This window comes from Zalophus californianus, chromosome 6, assembly GCF_009762305.2.
Source record: "Zalophus californianus isolate mZalCal1 chromosome 6, mZalCal1.pri.v2, whole genome shotgun sequence".
NCBI lineage: Eukaryota > Metazoa > Chordata > Mammalia > Carnivora > Otariidae > Zalophus > Zalophus californianus.
This window is the reverse complement of record NC_045600.1, coordinates 145,064,969-145,084,608: the sequence shown is the minus strand read 5'-3', so window position 1 is coordinate 145,084,608 and position 19,640 is coordinate 145,064,969. Positions and strand designations below refer to the sequence as shown.

At 57.4% G+C, this 19,640-nt stretch overlaps 1 protein-coding gene across 9 annotated transcripts in view; it reads left to right on the top strand.

Annotated features, from left to right (window-relative positions):
• Positions 1 to 19,640, top strand: part of ARNT2 (aryl hydrocarbon receptor nuclear translocator 2) — a 193,190-nt gene that overhangs the window by 67,824 nt on the left and 105,726 nt on the right. For all 9 annotated transcript variants that reach the window (XM_035727987.1, XM_027570451.2, XM_035727983.1 and 6 more), the window contains 3 exons: positions 1,233 to 1,280; positions 8,727 to 8,940; positions 12,665 to 12,878. In XM_035727987.1, coding sequence (XP_035583880.1) covers positions 1,233 to 1,280; positions 8,727 to 8,940; positions 12,665 to 12,878 — 476 coding nt within the window. The remainder of the gene's footprint in view (positions 1 to 1,232; positions 1,281 to 8,726; positions 8,941 to 12,664; positions 12,879 to 19,640) is intronic.

Below are 19,640 nucleotides of genomic sequence, written 5' to 3'. Positions count from 1 at the left end.
GTGCATGTGTGTGTGTGTATGTGTGAGAGAGAGAGAGAGAGAGTGTGTGCGTGTGTGTGTGCGGGGATGGCTCTGCCTCTGCACCTGGCCGTTCCTGGTGGCCTGGGCTTCCCGTTCCTTCCCCGAGTCACCACTGCTCACCTAGAGCCAGGGTGGGGATCCCGTTCCCTACGGGCTGGCACACCCTGCAGTCCTGTGCTGAGCTGCTCCGAGGCGAGCTCTCGTCCTGGCTACAGGCAGGCCCGTCTCCCTTCTGCTGGGAGTCCTCGGGACTGCCCCTCGCTTGGGCCCTCGGGCCCACTAAGAACAGGCAGGACAATGCCATGGCTCTGGGGTGTTTTTCCCCAAGCAGCCCCCCTCTCCCTGAATGTCCAGGAGAACCAGGACATCTGCACTATTTCTCACTTTGCTCTTGGAACATTCTGGGTACAGTTTAATACTAATTAATGACCCCAGCATCTTCAGGGGTAATGTTAATTGACCTTAGAGAGGATTGGTGTTTCGAGAAGGAGAGTTTGGGGTATTAGTTAAACAAATACCTATCAAGACTTTTTAGTTTTATGTTTATATTGAGAGGCCCAGGAAAGTGGGTTCTGAGTCTTTGGTGAGTTTCAACGAGCAGACGAACGAGTACTTGGAGTCGCTCAGGTCCCAGATAACTGTTTCTCGGTCCCCTTGCCTTTGTTTGGGTTTGGACTTGCGGGGACACTGGCCTGAAACGCCCTTTTCACTTTGACTCATCCAGACCGGCCACATTCTGAAGCCGCACGACCTGAGCTAATCCGTCTATCGCTCTTAAAGCTTCCTGTTTTCTGAGCCCCTTGAGCTTTTTGAGCCTGCTGACGATGTACCGCAAAATAAAGTGCAAAATGCGGTCTCGGTGCAGAATAAACGAGGTGGAGGGGGGCAGGAGCCCCCAGAGTTGTGGGGGGACACAGGGGGCGTTGAGCCGAGCAAGCGGCCGGCGGCCTGTGCGGGACCCCAAGGGCATGGGTCGGCGCCACAGCACTGTTGCTCGGGTTCCCAACCATACAACGCAAGGCGCTCACACAGAGGCCCTTCCTTTGCCCCCTCTGGTCCCCAGCCTGCTTGCTGGCTGTGGCGTTTCCTGAGGGTTGGGACTGGGACACGTCCGTCCGACTGAACGAGACCCCCTGGGTGGTGCTAGCAGCTTGGGTCACCTGGGAAATGTTCTGTCTGTAATGAGTCTCCTCATGCTCTTGGCTTTTCAGGATGGACTTTGATGAGGAGGATGGAGAGGGGCCCAGCAAATTTTCAAGGTGAGTTTACGCTCCTTGGAAGCCAACGGCCAGCTGTCACCGTGGGAGGGATACGCAGGGATTCGGTGTCTTCGGAGAACGCCGTGGTCTGTCGTCTGAGCCCCGGCTTGCCCCTCGCCCTGTGCCCGCGTTTGACCGGGACGGGCGGCACCCCGGCTGGCATCGCCGAGGGAGGGTGCTAACGCGGTATGAGCTCTGGTGGCCCTTCAGATGGAGCACTGACTGCCGAGTTTTAGAGACTCCTTTTGAAAAGACAGACTAGAGCTCAAGTTTAGAAAAGACAATCAAGATACAGCCTCTTTTCCTACCACAGACAATAAGGGGACACGCAAGGAACCGGGGTGGCCCTGTCCTGGATGCGAGCCCTAGAACTGCGGCGTGGGAGCCAGGCTCGGGGGGCTGACCTGAGTGCAGACCGTGTCCCGGAAAGGACAGTAGGCCACGGGTGCTGCTGGCGGTCAGCACATCAGGGCAACCGCCCCTCGGCCCGTTCCTCTTTCTCTCTCCCTTTCTTCCTTTGTTCCTTTCGTTTTTCTGGTTTTGTTTCATTGAAGTTAAGTAGGAGGTCTGGGAGTGTTGAGAGAGAGGCACAGATCATGCCATCGATCTTAGCAAAGTGCCCATCTGTCCTCGGTCCACTCACGGAGCGGCCTGCCTGGACGTTCCTCCCCACCTCCCGGCAGTCCTAATTCCTGGCTGCTGATGAACTTGAAAACCTGCCCCTGGTGATGGGTCCCTTCCTGTGCTGTCTGCACTTCACAGTTTAGATTGACGGCCTGGTTCTTAGAAGAACGATGTCCGTGGGGAGCCCCGGGCCCACGGACCTCCCCAGGCTGCTCACCCCAAGGCAGTGGCTGTGACTGAGCCCACTTCCTCCCCAAACCAGAGAGGCACAGGTGTCCCGTTGCCGTGCCCGGGCCTCCCCGGAGCCTGCACATCCGTAGCAAACACTGTGCACCATCCTGCGCCTCAGCTCTGGGGGAGACCACAGAGAGGACATGGAGAATGCTCTGCTCCGTAACGACCCCGGAGTTTCTCATCAGAACAAGACATGAGTGCCGGTAGCAGAAGTGTGGGGATGTCCCTTGGTGCCAGCGGGGCCCCAGCTCGGATGTCACCTGTTTCTTGGGAAAAGCTCTAGCCGCAGGGAGCACTTTGTTCCCGAGACAGAACTAGCCTTGGGAATGTGGGCACGTGCCTCCCTGTCCTGGTCTGTGCTCACCCCACACAGCCTCCCTTCCTGAGGAGATGACGACTCTTGATGTCTCTGGGTCAGGATCCCCCTCGAGATAACATTCCAGACCGGGTCGAGCTCAGGAAATGATGATTTCTGGGGTCTCAGGACAGACGGGCAGAGATGCAGAGTGACCTTCGCTTGACATCGAAGATCGGTGTCAACGATGAAATCACAGTGCAGGATACAAGGAGTTCATTGTCTGAAGGCCCGTCATTGAGAAACAAACCCTGGCCTCTGGGCAATGGTCTCCTATGGCTGTCAGCAAGTCCGGTTCTACTTAGAGTTCAGACCGAGGCTTCTGCGGCCACAGCCTTCCCCCACGTGTTAAAAACAAGAGGGGAGGCTGGGGCGGGTTTGCAACTTAGGCTGGTGCTTCTTTCTCGGTTGCGTCTGTAGGGTCCCGGGGTCACACCGCCGTCTCCCGGCGGGGTGGCCGACGACCTGTCAGCCGGCAGGTGCACCTGAGCCGCTCAGGGTTGGGGCCGTGTGCACAGCACCCCCACCCTCCCCTGGGCCAGTGGCCACGGCCACCGTGCAGGGCAGGGGTGGGGTCCCGCCAGTGTGGTGCCTGGCCCACCTGGGGGCCGCTCCTGCCCCAGCCCTTCTGCTTACAGTCAGCCCCGAGAAGCCCCGGGCGAGAGGGCGGCTGAGGCGCGGGCCGGCACCCAGCGCGGTTTTGTGCCTCAGAAGCTGACCAGGGTGCGGAGCCGTGCCTCCCGTCCCTGACGTCCGTTCAGCCAGCCTTCCCAGCCTTCCCTGAGGGTGGTCTGAGATTCAGTCGTCCTGCCCACCGTCGGACCTCCTGTCGCCGTTTGTCTTCGGGACCTATGGCCCCAGTCACACAGGAAGGCAGTCCGTTTTCTTAGAGTGACGGCCAGTGGCTTGGATACAGGGGTGCCCACTCCCCCGGGTGTAGGGCTGGGGTACCGGGCAGGGGCAGCAGAGGGGCGGACACCCAGGCGGCTGGCGTCGAGCAGAGGACAGCTCCAAGAGCGGCCTGAGTGAGGCCGGGAGCCGGGAAGGCGTGAGGCTTGATCCCCGTGGGACAGGGAAGGGCGCCTGGAGGCTCCCAGAAGGGGGCCCTCGTCTGCCGCAGCCGGTGGGCTCTTGTGCTCCTCCACCCCTTCCCCTGTTGGCGCCCTCGGAGTCCGCCCGGGGGCAGCCCAGACTCCGGCCTCAGACGCCTCGTTAGCCTCTGCGCCCCCCAGATGAGGAAGGGCCTGCATGGGGCAACAGCCGGCTCCCTGGCAGCCGGGGCGCTGCGGAGCCACGCGCAGATAGGGGGACGCCGCAGCCCTGGGAGCGTTTGGCGGAGGTCTGCTGGAGGAGGGAAGGCTCCCGGGAAGGGGGTGGCGACAGAGGGTGGGCTACCTGCGCCCTGGCGCCGCGGCTGTTGGCTGTGCTGGGGCAGGGCCCCCGCACCGGGCGGCGTCCGCTGGTGCAGTCCACGGGCCACAGGGACAAGGGTCTCTCGGGTGGTAGAGACGCGGGCCTGCATGTCACAGGAGGGGCGTTTCGCCCAGAGAGGCCGAGAGGAGCCAGGGTGCAGAGCGACCTCTGTCCTGGGGCCATGTCTGGGGAGGGCAGCCTGACCTCAGGGAACTGGCTGTCTCCGGGAACACCCGTCACACACCAGAAAGCTTCCTCCAAAGACGAGTCTCCCCGGCAGCTGGGAGTGGGGCAGACCTCTGTGGAGGCCAGCATGAGCCCCCCAGCCCTGGCCCACTGGGGGGGGCAAGCACCCATCCCGCCCAGCAGGGCCAGCAGTCCCCCTGGAGGAGAGGCCAAACCCTTTCCTCATACGGCGCCGTGCTTCAGGCCCTCCTTCCTCCCTTCGTGGCCCCCAGCCCAGTGGTACATTTTCTGATGAGTCCTGGGATTTCTTCCTGTGCCGCAGCTGGGGTCAGCTGCCACCAGTGGGGAGCGGCGGGAATATTGTTGCGTGGGTGGGACGGCTGACGTCCCAGAGCTGTCACCAAAGGTCAGAGCTACACGCCGTGTCCTTCGTGTGGTTTACATGTATGTGTGTACGTGTGCGTGCGTGGTTCATTAAAAGAAAGGAATGGAAACACGACTCATCCACATACTTGTAAGGTTAGATTTATAACTCAGGAACAACTGAGTGCTCCCTCCCAAACCTGTCATTCTTGTTCACTGTATGTTATCAACTGGATTTTTGTTGTATTTGGGCTCATTCTGTACCCTTTCTCCAAACATCCAAACGACCTTTCAGGCGCTCTCATGTCTCCGGCTGTGAACCCGGCCACGGGCGTGGGGTGACCTGTAAGCTTGGAACCCCAAACCCTGGAGGTTTTACTGGGCTCTCCCACCCTTCACGAATGGGTCTAAGTGACCTTCCCGAGGTCCCACCGTCTGGGTGACTTGTCTCTTCCCGGAGTTAACGGCTTATATCTTGTAGAGTTTAGCCAGTGAGCCTCTAACGTTATCCAAAAGTGAGGATATTAGTGATAGGCAGGTTTCTACATGGTTGGCCTTCTATTTTTCATCCCATCTATTTTGATACTTTCTGCTTGATTCTGTGCAATATTTACGCTTGTGTGCATTTTTTCTGGTTTGACAGATTGTGATGATATTTTAGTTTTAATCCTTCCATCTGAATTTACCACCCTGTATGATGATGAAAGCCGTGTTGATAAGGGAAGAAATTTGTGTGGCGGGCTGTCCTGCAGAGATCTTTCCTGGCCGACAAAGTGGAGGGTTGTTGTTTCCCATAATTCTTAGACTGCGTTGTAGCTGAGAAAGCTGGGTATCTTGTTTCTAGGTGCGAAGATGCTCAAAGTACTTCTGAGGCAGGGAAGATGGCCAGGAAGCAGCAAAGGTTGTCCTCTGTCATCTGACCGGCCACCCCATCTGGCACACGTGCATTGGCCATGTCAGCTCTCTTTACAGCAAGGAGAGATTCAGCAGACCCAAGAGGAACATTCCCAGACTTTCTAGACTTCTCTGTGCCTCAGCTTCCTTGGATCTCATGAACCAGAAGGGCGTTGCAGACAAGCTGGGTTGACCTTGGCAGAGAGGGGCCCACAAGCAACCAGATGAGCAGGGAGTTTGGTTGGGAGGTTTGGTTTCATTGGTTGGGGTTAGGATTAGGGTCAAGATGCTTTGGAATGAAATCTGTTTCCGGTGGAGCCCGCTCTCTCTCCTCAGGCCGATGTGGGCCAGTCTGCTCTTCGTAGAGATGTTTGGCGCTCGTGTGCTTGATGTGGTTTTGGTGCCTTTCTCACCTTGTCCGGCTGCCCACTCCTCGGCTTCTGTCCTGCAGAGATGAAGCTTGACTTGCAGTGACAGTGTCCGGATAACAGCAGGACTTTGTTGGGGAGGAAATCATCTCTGGGGTCATCAGTCGTCCTGAGCTGTGTCTCTCTGGAAGCTGCCAGGCATTTCCCGCCCCCCTTGATGCCTTAGCTGTCTTTGCCTCTCAGGCAGGGGCATTCTGGCTCCAGATCCAGGACCAAGGAGCACGCCATTGAGGAGCCTGGCTCAGGTCCTGCTAAGTCAGCACCTCTCTGAGCCTCAGGCCCCTCTTCCACAGAGGGTGGTTGGTGGGCTGGGGGGGGAGGGGGTCAGATGCGGTGATCGCTGAGGCCCTGGGGAGCTGGAAACTGCTGTATAAACATGGAGGGGGTGTGTCCTGTGGGGGGCAGGGGTGATCAGAGGCTGGGCTTTCAAAGGCCCCTCTTTGGAGGACTGGGGCTTTCTCCGCCTCCACCTCTGTGTTGCACGGAACCTTATCTTCAGCCTAGACACATGGGTGTCTTGCAGAAAACTGCCTTGCATGGCGCCCGGGGGGGCAGGGCACCTGCCTCCTTCCCAGGGAGGAAACATCCTTTGCCCCTCTCAGGGGAAGCCTGAGAAGCCAGGGAAACGTCCCAACTGGCTGTGCCTCTGTGGGTCCTCCTGCAGGGCCTGTGGCCCACCTCGTCGTGGGGCTGCATAAAATGGCTTTCCTTGGGCCTTCTCGACTCTCCTGATGTTCTGCCCTGCTGCCCAGGGAGGGCTGGCCAGGACAGGAAGGGTGTTCCCTGAAAGCCCAGCAAGATGCAGGCTCCCCTCCGGCTATCAGGGAGGAGGATGCACGTTCGCCTCAGGAGAGCATCTGGGCAGGAGACGGGAGGGAAGGCGTGCGGGGCGGGCGGAGTGGATAGGCTGCATCCTGCATCGTGACCACTGTCCCTGAGTGGCCGGACTTCCTGCCCAGCGTCACACCCCCTTCCGCAGCCCCGGGCAGCATTTTCTGCACCGTGTCTCCTACCCGTCTGCAAGCTGGCCTGGGGGATGGGGCAGAGCGCCCGACGAGGCTCGCCCAGCCTTCCCCGGAGTCCTGGGGCCAGAGCGGTGCACCAGGTGCATGGTGCAGGGCACAGGGCGGGAGACGGCGAGGAGGGCCGGTTCCGGGTGGGCTCCCGTGACTTCTTTACCCACTTTGGAACGGTGGAGAGGATCTTCCAGGGAAGGAGCCAGCGTTCCTTGGAGCACGCGGGAATGCCTTGACCTAGTGCCCCCGTTCTCCGTGATTGCCCCCACCCCCTTCCTGTGGCTGCCTCCCCACTCCCCACAGTAAGCAAGCCCTAGCCAATCACCCGAGAGCCGTTTCTCCCGAATGGTGGGCGTCCTTCCCTGGGTGGTGTCTGCCCCGAGGAGCGGGGCCCTGGCGCCACCTCCGGGAGTTTGCACCACTCCTGGGGCTCAGCTGTCAGCTCGCGGTTCTCCCAGCTTTCCCTCTGGGATTGGGCAGCACCCCCACTTCTCGTGCTCCCCGTTCCTCACTGCTTCCCAGGCCGAGCCTGCCCTCCATCCGGCTGCCCGCGCCTTTCTGACCCTGCTGTTCTCCCGGAATACACCTGCTGGTCCCGCTGCTGGGTCGAGGCCCGCCCCTCCAGCGCTGTGGCCCCCTGGGCCGCCACCTCTGTCCTTTCTCCTTCTGCCCTGTGGTTTTTATGCTCCACGTGCCTTTCATAGCATTTAGCTCTATCCAGGCTTCCTTTCCACTGTGCAAGGCGCTGCCTCACGCTCCTGGCCAACCCCCCGGCTGCTGGAGGACGGGAGCGGGCGATGCTTGTCTCCTCTCGGCCCCTCCCCACGGTGCCTGGCTCAGCACACTCCTCGGACGGAGGGGGAAGGTGCCTGCCGGGCTGCCGGGGTCAGCTCGCCCCAGCACCGTGAGCTCTGCTGCGGGCCTGCCTTCCCCTGCTGGCGCGGGCAGGGGCCCTCAGTGTGCGCCGCTGGGGCCGGCGTGTGGTTGTGCCCGATGGCCCATCTGTTGCCCGGTTGGGAGGGTGGGTGTTCAGCCAACTCGGTACACGCGGGGTGGGCAGGCAGCCTCATCCACATTGTTCCTTGTGTGCGGTCCGTGTCCCTCTCCTGCTTGGAGTCCGGTGAAGCCCTAAACCCTACTGCAGACGTCTCGTGTCTTTCCAGACCGTTCTTTAAATCCAAGTAACAGCTTCCTGCCAGGGTTGTGGAGCTGAGTTGGCTTTTACTGTCTTTCATCCTAAAGGTAATAATACCAAGATGCAAACATTCGACCGTCCTTTCTGCTAGTTTTTCATCTTAACACATCACAGAGGTTGAATTCAGTAATCCCTCACGGTGCTTTTTAAATTTTAATTGGCCAGTCGGCTGGTGAATAAGCCAGGGGTGCACCTGTTCTCGGCAGAGGGTGTGTGGGGCCTAGAGCAGAGGTCTGTCTGTGGCATTGCCGCCCACTTAGTGATGGAAGGGTGGCGAGGCCACGTGGTGCATCTTACGCGAGGGCCGAAGGAAGGCACACATCCCCACGGACCGTGACTCCATGAGCGTGCAGGCATGTGTGAACGTGCAGGGTCTGCCCGCCACGCACAGATCCCGGTGTGTGGATGGAGCCCTGTTGGTTCACCTCCCGCGGCCTGAACTGTCCATGCTTAGAGAAGCATACTTGGGTGCGTGGGAATGATGGGAGGGTTCGGGACACATTTCCGGGGGAGACGGGACCCCGTAGCAGCCTGTGTGGCCCCCGCGCAGAGACAAAGGCCGATCAGGGCGTCTGCGAGCCGCCGCGCCCACATGCGTGCAGAGCACCAGCCGCTAGGAGGCGGAGTGGCTCTCGGTCCCTTTGTGCCCACGGATGTGCCCTATTTTGTCCGGTTCAATGGTGACCTCCGATCTGACGCGTCTCTTTCCCCCCGCCCTGCTCTTGTGCTTTCGGGAAGAGAGAACCACAGCGAGATCGAGAGGCGGCGGCGGAACAAGATGACACAGTACATCACGGAGCTGTCGGACATGGTGCCCACGTGCAGCGCGCTGGCCCGCAAGCCGGACAAGCTCACCATCCTCCGCATGGCCGTGTCGCACATGAAGTCCATGAGGGGCACCGGGAACAAATCCACGGACGGCGCCTACAAGCCTTCCTTCCTGACGGAGCAGGTACCGCGATCTGCGCGTGGGCCTTCCTCGGCTGACGGCGTCACTGGGAAGGGGACAGAGTAGCTGTCCCCGGGGTGAGCGAAGCGACCCGGGGAAGAGGGGCTAAAGGTTGAGGAACAGGTGAGATCAGGAAATTTCACTTCCTTTCTTCACGGCAGTGTTTGTGCGGCCTTTGTGCCTTCTGCTTTTACGTGTCCCGTTAACCTTCATGAGCCTCGCTGTGCGCCACGTGTGACACGGAGCTGGTCCGTGTGACGCACGTTCTGCGGGCGGTGGTGCTGACGCCAGGCTGGTGGCAGTTTGGGACGGTCGTGGTGATCATTGTGACAGGATCAGCATGGCGGGCGCTCCACTGACCGGTGCCCTGGGCCGGGCCGGGGTCCTCCATCTCCGTGTGTTTTTGCGCGTACTCCAAGTATTGGTCCCTGCTGTGTAGACAAGGAAGCTGTGGCTTAGAAAGGGTCTGCCGTTGGCCTGGAGGGTGTCCACGGATGGCTCGGCGGCCGGGCCAGGAGCCGGCGCAGGTGGGTTGGGCCCCGGAGTCACCCTTCTCACCGCTGGACAGGCCTTGAAGGGTTGGGAAGAGCAAAGGCGCCACATGGCTGGGGGCGGGGCTCGTATTTTACAGATTGTACAAACCACTGCATGAACCCAAGGCCTGTGCTCTGTGCTCAGCTCTTCTGGGCGCCGGGTGGAGGGCAAATCCACAGACGCTGTCAGCTTCGGTTGGCTCATCTTGGAAAGGAGCAGGGGCTTCGGGCCTCCCTGACGCTGAGGGCTTTCGCAGGAAGAACAGAAGGGTGGGTCTGGAAGTCTTTGGCGTGCGGTGGTGGGTGGGGGGCCAGGCCGGGAGGCGGTCGTGGGACAGTGTGCTCTGGGGGTGCAGGAGGGGCAGAGCCCCACGTGAGGGAGGATTTCATCCCCAGGGCTCCCCAGCATCACCTGGCTCTGAGGGGGCCCCGGAGCGCACCCAGAGAGACGGAGAGTGGGGGCTTGACACGCGGGGGAAGAACGTGAAAGCAGGGCCTCGGAGGAGGCAGGAGCAAAAGGGGAGTCTGGAGACAGAACTGTCCGTTCTGCCGGAGCCGGGACCTGTTCGAGTTGGGGGTGAGGTTTGGAAAAAGGGAAAGGAGAGGGAGCCGACTTGGGCGACTGCCTGCCCTGTGGCAGAGGCTTCCTTTTCCGCCATCCTGGGGGCCACAGGGTGCCTCACCTCGCAGGGGTGTGGCTGTGCGGTGGCCGTGACCGGGAGCACCGGGAGCTTGGCGCCCAGCCCCGTCTGCCCTCCGTAGGGGACGCAGGGGTCACCCCCACTTCCTGTGGTTGTGGGGCTTCCTGGGCACAGTGTGATCAAGGGGGGACAGAAACGTGTTACACGCCCCCTAGCCGCTGGGGTAAGAACAACGCTCTTTATCTGCACTTAATTCACAAAAATCCTGCCAGGTCCATGTTTGAAATGAATCTCCTCATCCTTATGACCGGGGATTAGGAAGTGAGGAAGAAGGCAGTCATGCACATCCTGCGCGTCCAGCCCGTATTTCTCCCTTGGTTCCTTGGCACATGGTTGATGTTAACAGCAGCTGCATGTATTAAGCACCGACTATGTGCCAAGCCCTTGCCAAGCCTCCACACATAAGATCTCATTTATTTTTATTTTTTTAATTGAATTTAATTTTATTTAAATTCAATTAATTAACATATAGTGTATTATTAGTTTCAGGGATAGAATTTAGTGATTCATCAGATGCATACAGCACCCAGTGCTCATTCCATCACGTGCTCTCCTTAATGCCCACCCCCCAGTTACCCCATCCCTCCACCCCGCTCCGCTCCAGTAACCCACAGTTTGTTTCCTAGAGTTAAGAGTCCCTTATGGTTTGTCCCCCTCTCTGATTTCATCTTGTTTTATTTTTCCCTCTCTTCCCCTATGATCCTGTTTTGTTTCTTAAATTCCACATATGAGTGAAATCATATGATAGTTGACAAGACCTCATTTAAACTCACAAAATCCCACTGAGAAGAACCATTGAGAAACGGAAGCGGAGCACAGTAACATGCCCAGAGGTGCACAGCCAAGAGCTGTGGATGAGAGCCGCCTTTTCTTCCAGAACCCACGCTCGCGAGCCTTCCTGTTGGTTTAACCGGAGCGCAGAGGCTCGGGACCTTGATCACGAGTGACAGGCTCCCAGGAGACAAACCTGGGGGCGGGGTGGGGGAGTGTGGGCAGAGAGGCTGTGATGGAGGTGAGGCTCCGTCCTGTAAACCTTCCCACAGCCCTCAGCCTCTGCCCCCGCCCTCCAGCTTTCCCAGACATCCTGCTCCGTGTCTTAGTCCTTCCTGTTGGAAGCTCTTCCGACACTGAAAATAAAACCGCTGACCCATTCTCTGAGCTGAGGGAGCGGCCAGGAGACACGGATCAGCAGAAGTGCAAGGCAAGGGAAAGGGACAAAATGAACTTTTCCTTAGACAATGCTGTATAGTCTCCTTCCACCGTAGGTTCCCAGGCAGAGGATGTAAGGATTCTGACCCAGCCAAGGGCTTAGAGCCCCCCAGATTCTGCTCAGGAGCAGCAGACCCCCGTTTTCTGATCTTTGGGTCCGTGGAGTGCCCTGGGGCCGGGCCAGTGGCGTCAGAGTCCCACCTTTTGCATGTGTGCAGCTGGTGCATAATTGGTGTTCCCGTGAGGCTTCTGTGTCAGGTGACATCCGAACAAAGGATTCCCAGCAAGAAGTGTTTGCCGACTGCTGACCTTTGTTCTTTGGAACGTCATCAGCGTGAGGGGTGTTCGGAGGCACACCTGTGGGCGCAGGGGCATGCCGGGGCGTTAGCGCCTCCGTCCCGAGGAACGGAGCCCATTGCATTGAGCTTGATGTGAGAATGACGGGTAGGCAGCCACACTTGAGCTGCCTTCAGGCAAAGAAAAGGCATCTTTTAACAAAGTTGACTTGGCTCCATTCACACCCCTCTGGGGATGATGGCAGGGCTTCCTGCTGCCCATTCATTGATTCCAAGCAGCTTTCTTCCTGCCTTTTGTGACAGTCATGAGCCTGGTGAGTCAACGTGACCCCAGGGCTGGGGCCGCTAACCTCTCTTCTCACTCTAAAGTGATATGGACAATGGGCTGTGCCGGGCCGCCTCCCAGCATGGCTCTGAGTGTCTGTCCAGGAGTCCTGGAAGTTTGACAGACGTGCTGATGTGAGGAGAGACTCTTGTATACGCTGCCGGCTGGGAGTGCGGGACGAGAGCGAGCGGGCGTGCACCATCAGTGTGGGCGCAGCGGCTGGGAGACCGTCCTTCGCTCTCCACTCTCTCTTCCCCTTCCCTTCCTGCCACCTTTTATATGGAGCACTGTGTGCTGGGCCCTTCTTGTGCATTTTGAAGATACAGGTGAGGCTGTTCACACCTCTGGCAGCCCGGCACGTTCTGGTGACCACTCCTTGCTTTCCATCCCCCCCCCCCCCCCGCCCCCGGGCTGGAAGTTTCCTCTCTCCCGAAGAGAGGGCTGGTTAAATCAGGGCCAACAGTGTTTACAGTAGCTGAATCTTAGAGCTAGGACAAGCTTTGTGCATTTTAAGCTTATTTTTCCATTATAAAAAGCAATCGAAGTTTCTAAAACTATTTTTGTGTCACAGTGAGGGAATAAAAGGTGAAGGTTGCTGATGTGAAAATTTAATTAGACGGGGTTTGTCCGCACTCTCTCATCATCTCGGTCCTTTCTTCCCAGGAACTGAAGCACCTCATCCTCGAAGCTGCCGATGGATTTCTGTTTGTAGTCGCGGCAGAGACGGGACGAGTGATTTACGTGTCTGACTCCGTCACCCCCGTTCTGAACCAGCCCCAGTCGGAGTGGTTTGGAAGCACCTTGTATGAACAGGTGCATCCCGACGACGTGGAGAAGCTGAGGGAGCAGCTGTGCACCTCAGAGAACTCAATGACAGGTCAGTGGGGCTCCCTCCATGAGGCTGTTTGACCCTGGAGACAAATGTCTTTCAGTCAACAGATCAGGAAGCTGGAGGTCAGAAAAAGTTGCCTAAAGGTGAAGGCATATATTTGACTCGGCTTGTGCAATGGCTTCATTTACCCTGTAACTTTTGAAAAATTGATTTTTTTTTAAAGATTTTATTTATTTGACAGAGAGAGCAAGAGAGCACAAATAGGGGGAACAGTAGAGGGAGAGGGAGAAGCAGGTTCCCCACCAAGCAGGGAGCCCGATGTGGGGCTCGATCCCAGGGCCCTAGGATCATGACCTGAGCCGAAGGCAGACACTTAACCATCTGAGACACCCAGGCGCCCCTGAAAATTCATTTTTAATACTTGAATTTTTTTTAATTCATTTTTTCCTGTGTTTTACCTGCAATTAGGGGATGTTGTCACTAGGAGGAGATATTGGTACATTAGCCAGAACCACATATTCTGTAACGAGGTTTATGCCTCAAGTGTTTCATTACGTGTGATCTTGGTCATGGGCGTTTATTACCTAGGCTTTAGTTTGCTGCCATGGAGTTCCTTATTGCAACATTTAAATAAAGCCCGTTCTGCTATAATGCAACATGCATGTTCTTGGCAATCACTGCAGTATACAAACTCTTGAAATAAAAACTGCAGGGCTTATGGGGAAGAAATGGGTTAGGACCACACAGTCAAGAGTGAATTACTGACCGAGAAACAAGAATAGGAACCTCTTAGAAATGGGAGCGTAATTTTATACATTAAATGCCTAAGAAATTCATAAATATAAGCATAACTATGGCTCTGGACCTTGAGGCTGGCGTGAGATTTACTCGTGGAGGTGAGTCCTGGAAGGGTTGCCCCTTGTGTGTTTTTGTGCGGTGGTCCAAGGATAGTCCTGTGAAGTTAGACGTCCAAAGAGAGTTGTGACAGCAGATACGGACGGGGTGACTCATAACACATGACAACCTGGGGCTGGCAGGTGTCCGAGGTGTTTGTGCATGTGTGTGTGCCTGTGTGGTTCCGTTTGGCTGGGTGCACTTTTCTGTGTTCATCTAGTGCTTCTTGCGGACAAAATCACGCATAAGCAGACACAAAATTCGCATTATGCGCAAGTTGTTTTCCCCATCCATCGCTCACATTAGAACACATTTGCATTTTCCGAACAAGTGTTGGGGTAGGGCCGACTGTGCTGTAATATTTGCATTCCTCTGTATGGTGGGTGTATTTGTGCTGTCAGGCCCCTGCCATCTCGAGAGCAGCTGGGTGTGCATTTACTTCTGTGTCTGCCCACAGAGCCTCCCTCAGTGCTTTGCACATAGTAGGCGTTCAGCTGAAGCCTAGTGAATGAGTCAGTGCTTTGCTGATTGTATGAGTCTGCTCGGGCTGCCATAAGACATATCACAGAACGTGGCCTGAACAGCAGAAATTTATTTTCTCTCAGTCTTGGACTCTAGAAGTCCAAGATCCAGATGTTGGCGGTTTTGGTTTCTCCGGAGCCTCTCTCCTTGCCTTGGTGGTGGCACCTGCTCACTGTGTCCTCATGGGTCTGCTTTGTGCCCGGGCACCCCTGATGTCTCTCTCCTCCTGTAAGGACACCAGTCACAGGAGATTAGGGCCCCACTCTCATGGCTTTATTTGATGTGGATCACCTCCTTAAAGGCCCCATCTCCAAATGCAGTCCCGTTCTGAGGTTCTGGGGGTTGGGGCTTCAATATATTGATTTTGAGGGGACCCAGTCCAGCCCATAACACTCCTGATAAGCCTGAGTTGAGTGTTTTCAGAAGTGACAGAGTACAGCTGTTTCTGGAGATGCTAGTAATGTTCTCGGCGTTGGTGTCAGTGCCGTATGAGAGGAGGGGGAGGGCAGGGGGTTCAGGTGTGAGGACGGGGTCTGTGCTGTGCTCCCCTCTGTGTCTCTGTAACCGTGACACCGGGCCCGGCACGGAGCTCCATGCGTAGGTCGAATGACGGCGCTGAAACAGACTCAGACGCGCTCTGCTGCCCCAGCCTTGAGCTGAACTAGAGAGCTCCATGTAGAAATTTCTAAGGAAGACACCTTACAAAACTAAGCATTCCAGAGGGATACGGAAAGGAAAATAAATAAATTTAGCTGTTGACAGCTACAGTCGCCTTTTCCGGCAAGAGCCATCTTTCCCTAGACTTCTGTGTCTGACCACAGGAGGTGGCTTTGTGAAACCCAGTCTGGAGCCTGGGCTGGGGCAGATGGCAGGGGGCGTCATGGCCACGGGGAGGTCAGGCTCCGGCCATGGGTTTAGCTAACTGACTCACCAGAGTGGAGTGGACTCTTCTGTCCATGGGAAGCTTTAATGGCAGAGTTTAAAGGGACAGTGTGAACCCCATTTGGACAGAGTGTCCTCGGGGTGGGCCCTGGACGGTGGCCCCGGCCGCCAGAGCTCGTGTAGTGGAGGCATTCCCCCGAGAAGACAGAAGACCTGGTGGACGGTGACCAGCAAGCCCTCTGAGCTTCCTTCTGCTTGAGCTCCTCTAACAAGGAGCAGGGCAGGCTGGGGAGAGGTTCCTGTGCTCAGGGAGGAAGAGAGGACTGGTTCTGCCAGGGCTGCAGAGGTGTGAGGTGACTCCCAGCACATACAGCCTAAAAGCTCGTAGACCCAGTGAGGGGAGCTTGGAAGAGCTCAGTGCAGCGGGGAGCTGCGGCTTGGACGGGCCTCGGGTTTCGTGGGCGCTCAGGATGGGGCGGGGGCTGGGCTCTGTGATCAGCCCACATGTACTGTACTGAAACTCAGAATAACGAACCTCGGGGGTGACATGATGCCTCTGGTCATTGGCCTGGAGTCTCAACCTCCTGTCTCTTCATTGCAGGCCTGGCAGGCAGGGCCATGCCCCCCGCCGCCCGGTGGGGGTCAGGGTGGGAGGGTGTGGGGCAGGGGGCCGGGCCTTGTCCGTGGGACCTGCAGGTGGCCTGTGCCGGATTGCGGGGCGTTGAGTGGGCTCGGCAGGAGGGGACAAGTCACCCCGTGATGGCTGTGGGCCCACCCATTCCCGCGCCGGCAGGGCCCCCGGGGTAGGGTGCTTACACAGAGTCGCAGGGTCTGCAGCTGAGGTACCAGTGGAGTTACCTGTCCCCGTTGCAGAGGCGTGGGCCAGGCTCCGTCTGCCGGGGTTCGTGCGGGAGGGGCGGGTGGAGCCCTCGCCCACGGCAACGGTGCTGGTAGAGAGGAAGCCAGGCAGGCAGCCCGAGGCCCTGTTCTGGGTCTCCCTTTCTGACCCTCCTGCCCCTCCGCCCCGCCCAGGAAATTCCCAGCTCGCATTCTCCACTCTTGCCCATGGCCCCCGTGTAGAAGTGAATGCACTGATTCAAGAAATGGGGGGAGCTGGAGGAGAAGCTGGAGGATGAAGAGCTATGCCCCGGGCCGCGGGCCCCGTGGCATCCCACCCCATGGACCTGCTCGCTGGCTGGCAGGGCCCGTGGGGAGACGGGCAGCATCGGCCCCGGACGCTCAGGAGCAAGCATGTCCCTTCCCCAGGACTCGGATGGGCGGTGGGCTGAGGTGGGCATGGCTGAGGTGCTCTCGTCGTGGCTCATGAGAGCCCCATGTCTCTCAAGGGCTTATCTCGGCAGGAGCTGAAAGGGACCCGCATCTCAAGCTGAGTAACTCTGCTCGTAAGCCTGGAGGCTCTGTCCCCCAGTGCCTGGGGACAACGGGACTCTCCCTTCGTAGGCATGATCGGAACGTTGAGGACACAGGATTCTAGAGGGTCCTAGGGGCTGGTCGCCAGGCGGTGGTGCCTTCCTCCCAGAGATGAGAGGTGGAGAGGGAGAAGCAGGCTGCCCACCGAGCAGGGAGCCTGATGTGAGGCTTGATCCAGGACCCCTGAGACCATGACCTGAGCTGAAGGCAGATGCTCCACCGAAGGGGCCACCCAGGCGCCCGCAGAGACCTCTACGCCTACAGAAAAGTAGCTGAGCAGCCAGCTTGGGTTCAAGTGACGGAAAACCAACCCCAGCTGGCTTGAGTGGTAAAGGAACTTCGGCTCACGTCCCTGGAAGGGCTTTCCGGCTTCAGGCACAGACACTGATCAAACACTGGTAACAGTCATTCCTCATTATCCGGGGCTTTGTACTTGCAAATTTGCTTCTTAGCAAAATTTGTTTGTAACCCCAAAACCAGTATGCAGGGAGCGTTCGCGGGCACTTGCACTTGTGCACGGGCGGGGGTTGGGGGGTGAAGACTGGAGTCACGGGTGCACACGTTTCTAGCCAAGGTCAAATGAGATGATGCTCTGCCCTGTTCCAGCCCTTTTTCGCTGGAAATAAGCACTCTTCTTCTAGTGTATTTCGTGCCTTTTTGTTTGCATTTTTGTGCTTTTTGATGGTGATCTTGCAGTTTAAAATGACCCTCGAGTGCTGGTGGTTGAGTGCAGGCTGCACCATGGGGGGCGGGGGCGGCGGTCGTGTGTCCAAGCAGCTTCTCAGACTTGAGGCACGGTGCTGGTGGCTGGCTGTTTGGGGATAATGGAGAACAGCATTCAGTAAGGTGTCTTTACGCAGAAACACACCCAAGACTCGGTTCTGTATCCACGGGGTGACAACCAGGCTGTGTCCGGAGGCTGGCAGGAGCCCATCTTCCCTGGAGCAGCCGCTCAGTGTTTGCGAACTTGGTGATTGCCGTGGCGATAAAACCTAACTACAGTAGATAACAAGAATTGGCTGGACTTCTTCTCCCCATCTCCTAGCTTTGTTGTGTTAGGCATGCTGATGTACAAAACATTGCACATACTCAGTGCGTACATTTCGATGAGTGTGGACGTATGCGTGCATCCACGATACGGTCACCACCGTCAAGGTGCTGAGCGTATCCAGCACCGCCAGAAATTTCCTTGTGGTTTTTTTGTGGCTTTTTTCTTTCCTTCCTTCTTTTCATTCTTCCTCTGTTTTTGTGGTAAGAACACTGGATATGAGCTCTATCCTCATTACCATGTTTTAAAGCACGCATTTCTGCCTTGTTAACCACAGACACAGTGTTGCCCCGCAGACTCTAGAACGTATCCACCTGGCATGACTGAAACTTTGTACCCAGTAAGCACCACCTCCCCAGTTCTCCGACCCCCAGCCTCTGGAAACCGTCCTTCTGTTCTCTCCTTCTGAACTGACTACTTTAGATTTCTCCAGAACGGGAATCATGCAGTGCTTTTTTGGAGACAGACTCATGTCACTTAGCATAGCGGCCTCCAGGTTCATCCATGCTGTTGCAAACGGTAAGATTTCCTTTTTTTTTTTTTCTTAAGGCTGAATGATATTCCATTGTACGTGTGTACCACGTTTTCTGTGTCCATCTATCTGTCAGGGGGCATCGGGCTTGTTTGTGTATTTTGGCGGTTGCGAACATGGGATGCAGACACCTCTTTGAGATCCTGATTGCAGTTCCTTTGGGGCAGACGCTATACCCAGAAGGGGGATGGCCTGGGCTGGGCGGACTCTCCGGCAGGCCCTCCTCATTCAGCAGAGGTGTTTATTAGCAGCTCTGAGCTTCCACTACCAGCTCAGCAACACCGGCAGAAACAGACTGCCTTCTCTGCAAATATCCCAGGACCGGCTCCCTGGGCTCCGCGTGGGCCACCCACCCTGCCCTGCCCAGTTACTGTGCCGAGGGAGTCTCAGCTAGGGTGTGAGGCCAGGTCTCTGCCCCAGGCGCGTGGGCCTAAGGGTTAGGGGGAGGTGACTCCCCATGGGAAATCGGGGCCCTCACTGATGGGAGGAAGGCTTACTGCCCGGCTGGGAAAGCTGGCCTCCATGGTGTTAGAGGTGATACGGGGAAGGATGGAGCTTTCTACGGGATGCGGAGCACATTCTCATCTTCCGGGGAATGCTCGGGATATTTGGGTTACAGGCTCCTGAGTTGGAGGCGGTGCTCATGTCAGGTGTGGAAGATGGGAGGGATCGGGTAAAAGTTCAGGGGCTGGTTTGCTGCAGAAATATTTCTTGTGCATGTCTGAGTGACCCGGGCCCCAGCCCACATACTGTGGGGAAGGAGGGGAGCTGAGGAGGGGCCCAGAGCTTCTGAGGTGATCCCGCCCCGAGGGGTGGGGTTCGGATGGCAAGCAGCACAGCGAGCTACCCGAGGAGCCCAGAGGGAGCGAGGTCTCTGTGTCTGTGGCCTTCCCCAAGCTCCCCCCTCACCCCCCTGAGGCCGCTGAACTCCGGCAGACCTTGATCCCGGGGAGCAGAAACTGGAGACCTCCTATCCGGGACCGGGGGTGCTGCCCTGTGTAGGAAGTGCCCCGCTCCCCAGCTGGGCCTCAGGTGTGGAAAAGGGTAACCCGTGGACTGTAAGGAGCCAGGTTTGTTTGGCCCATTACCCCCCGCACCGCACCTCTGCGCTCCAGTCTTCCTTTGTTCAGAGAACTGGGTCAGCATTTTGGTTCAATATAGGGAAAAACTTGGCAATAGTTAGCACTGTGTGGTGCTGGGGAGGCCTGTGAGCCAAAGCAGGGTGAATTCCCCCCTCCTTCCATACTCCCCCTCCCCCTCCCCTGCCCCTCTTCTGCCCCCCACTTCTCCCCTCCTTTCCTCCCGTCCTCCCTTTCTTTATCCAGTTGCTAATTCATTTAACCATTTATGTATCCATTCAACAAATACCTGTTTGCACAGCCAAGGAAAGGTCTTGTGGGATGCAGCCTGTCCTTCCCCATCCCAGACAGGAGTTCCCAGCTGCTGCTGAATGAACGGACCACCCCCCACAAGCTGTTCCAGCGCAGATTCTTTGTGA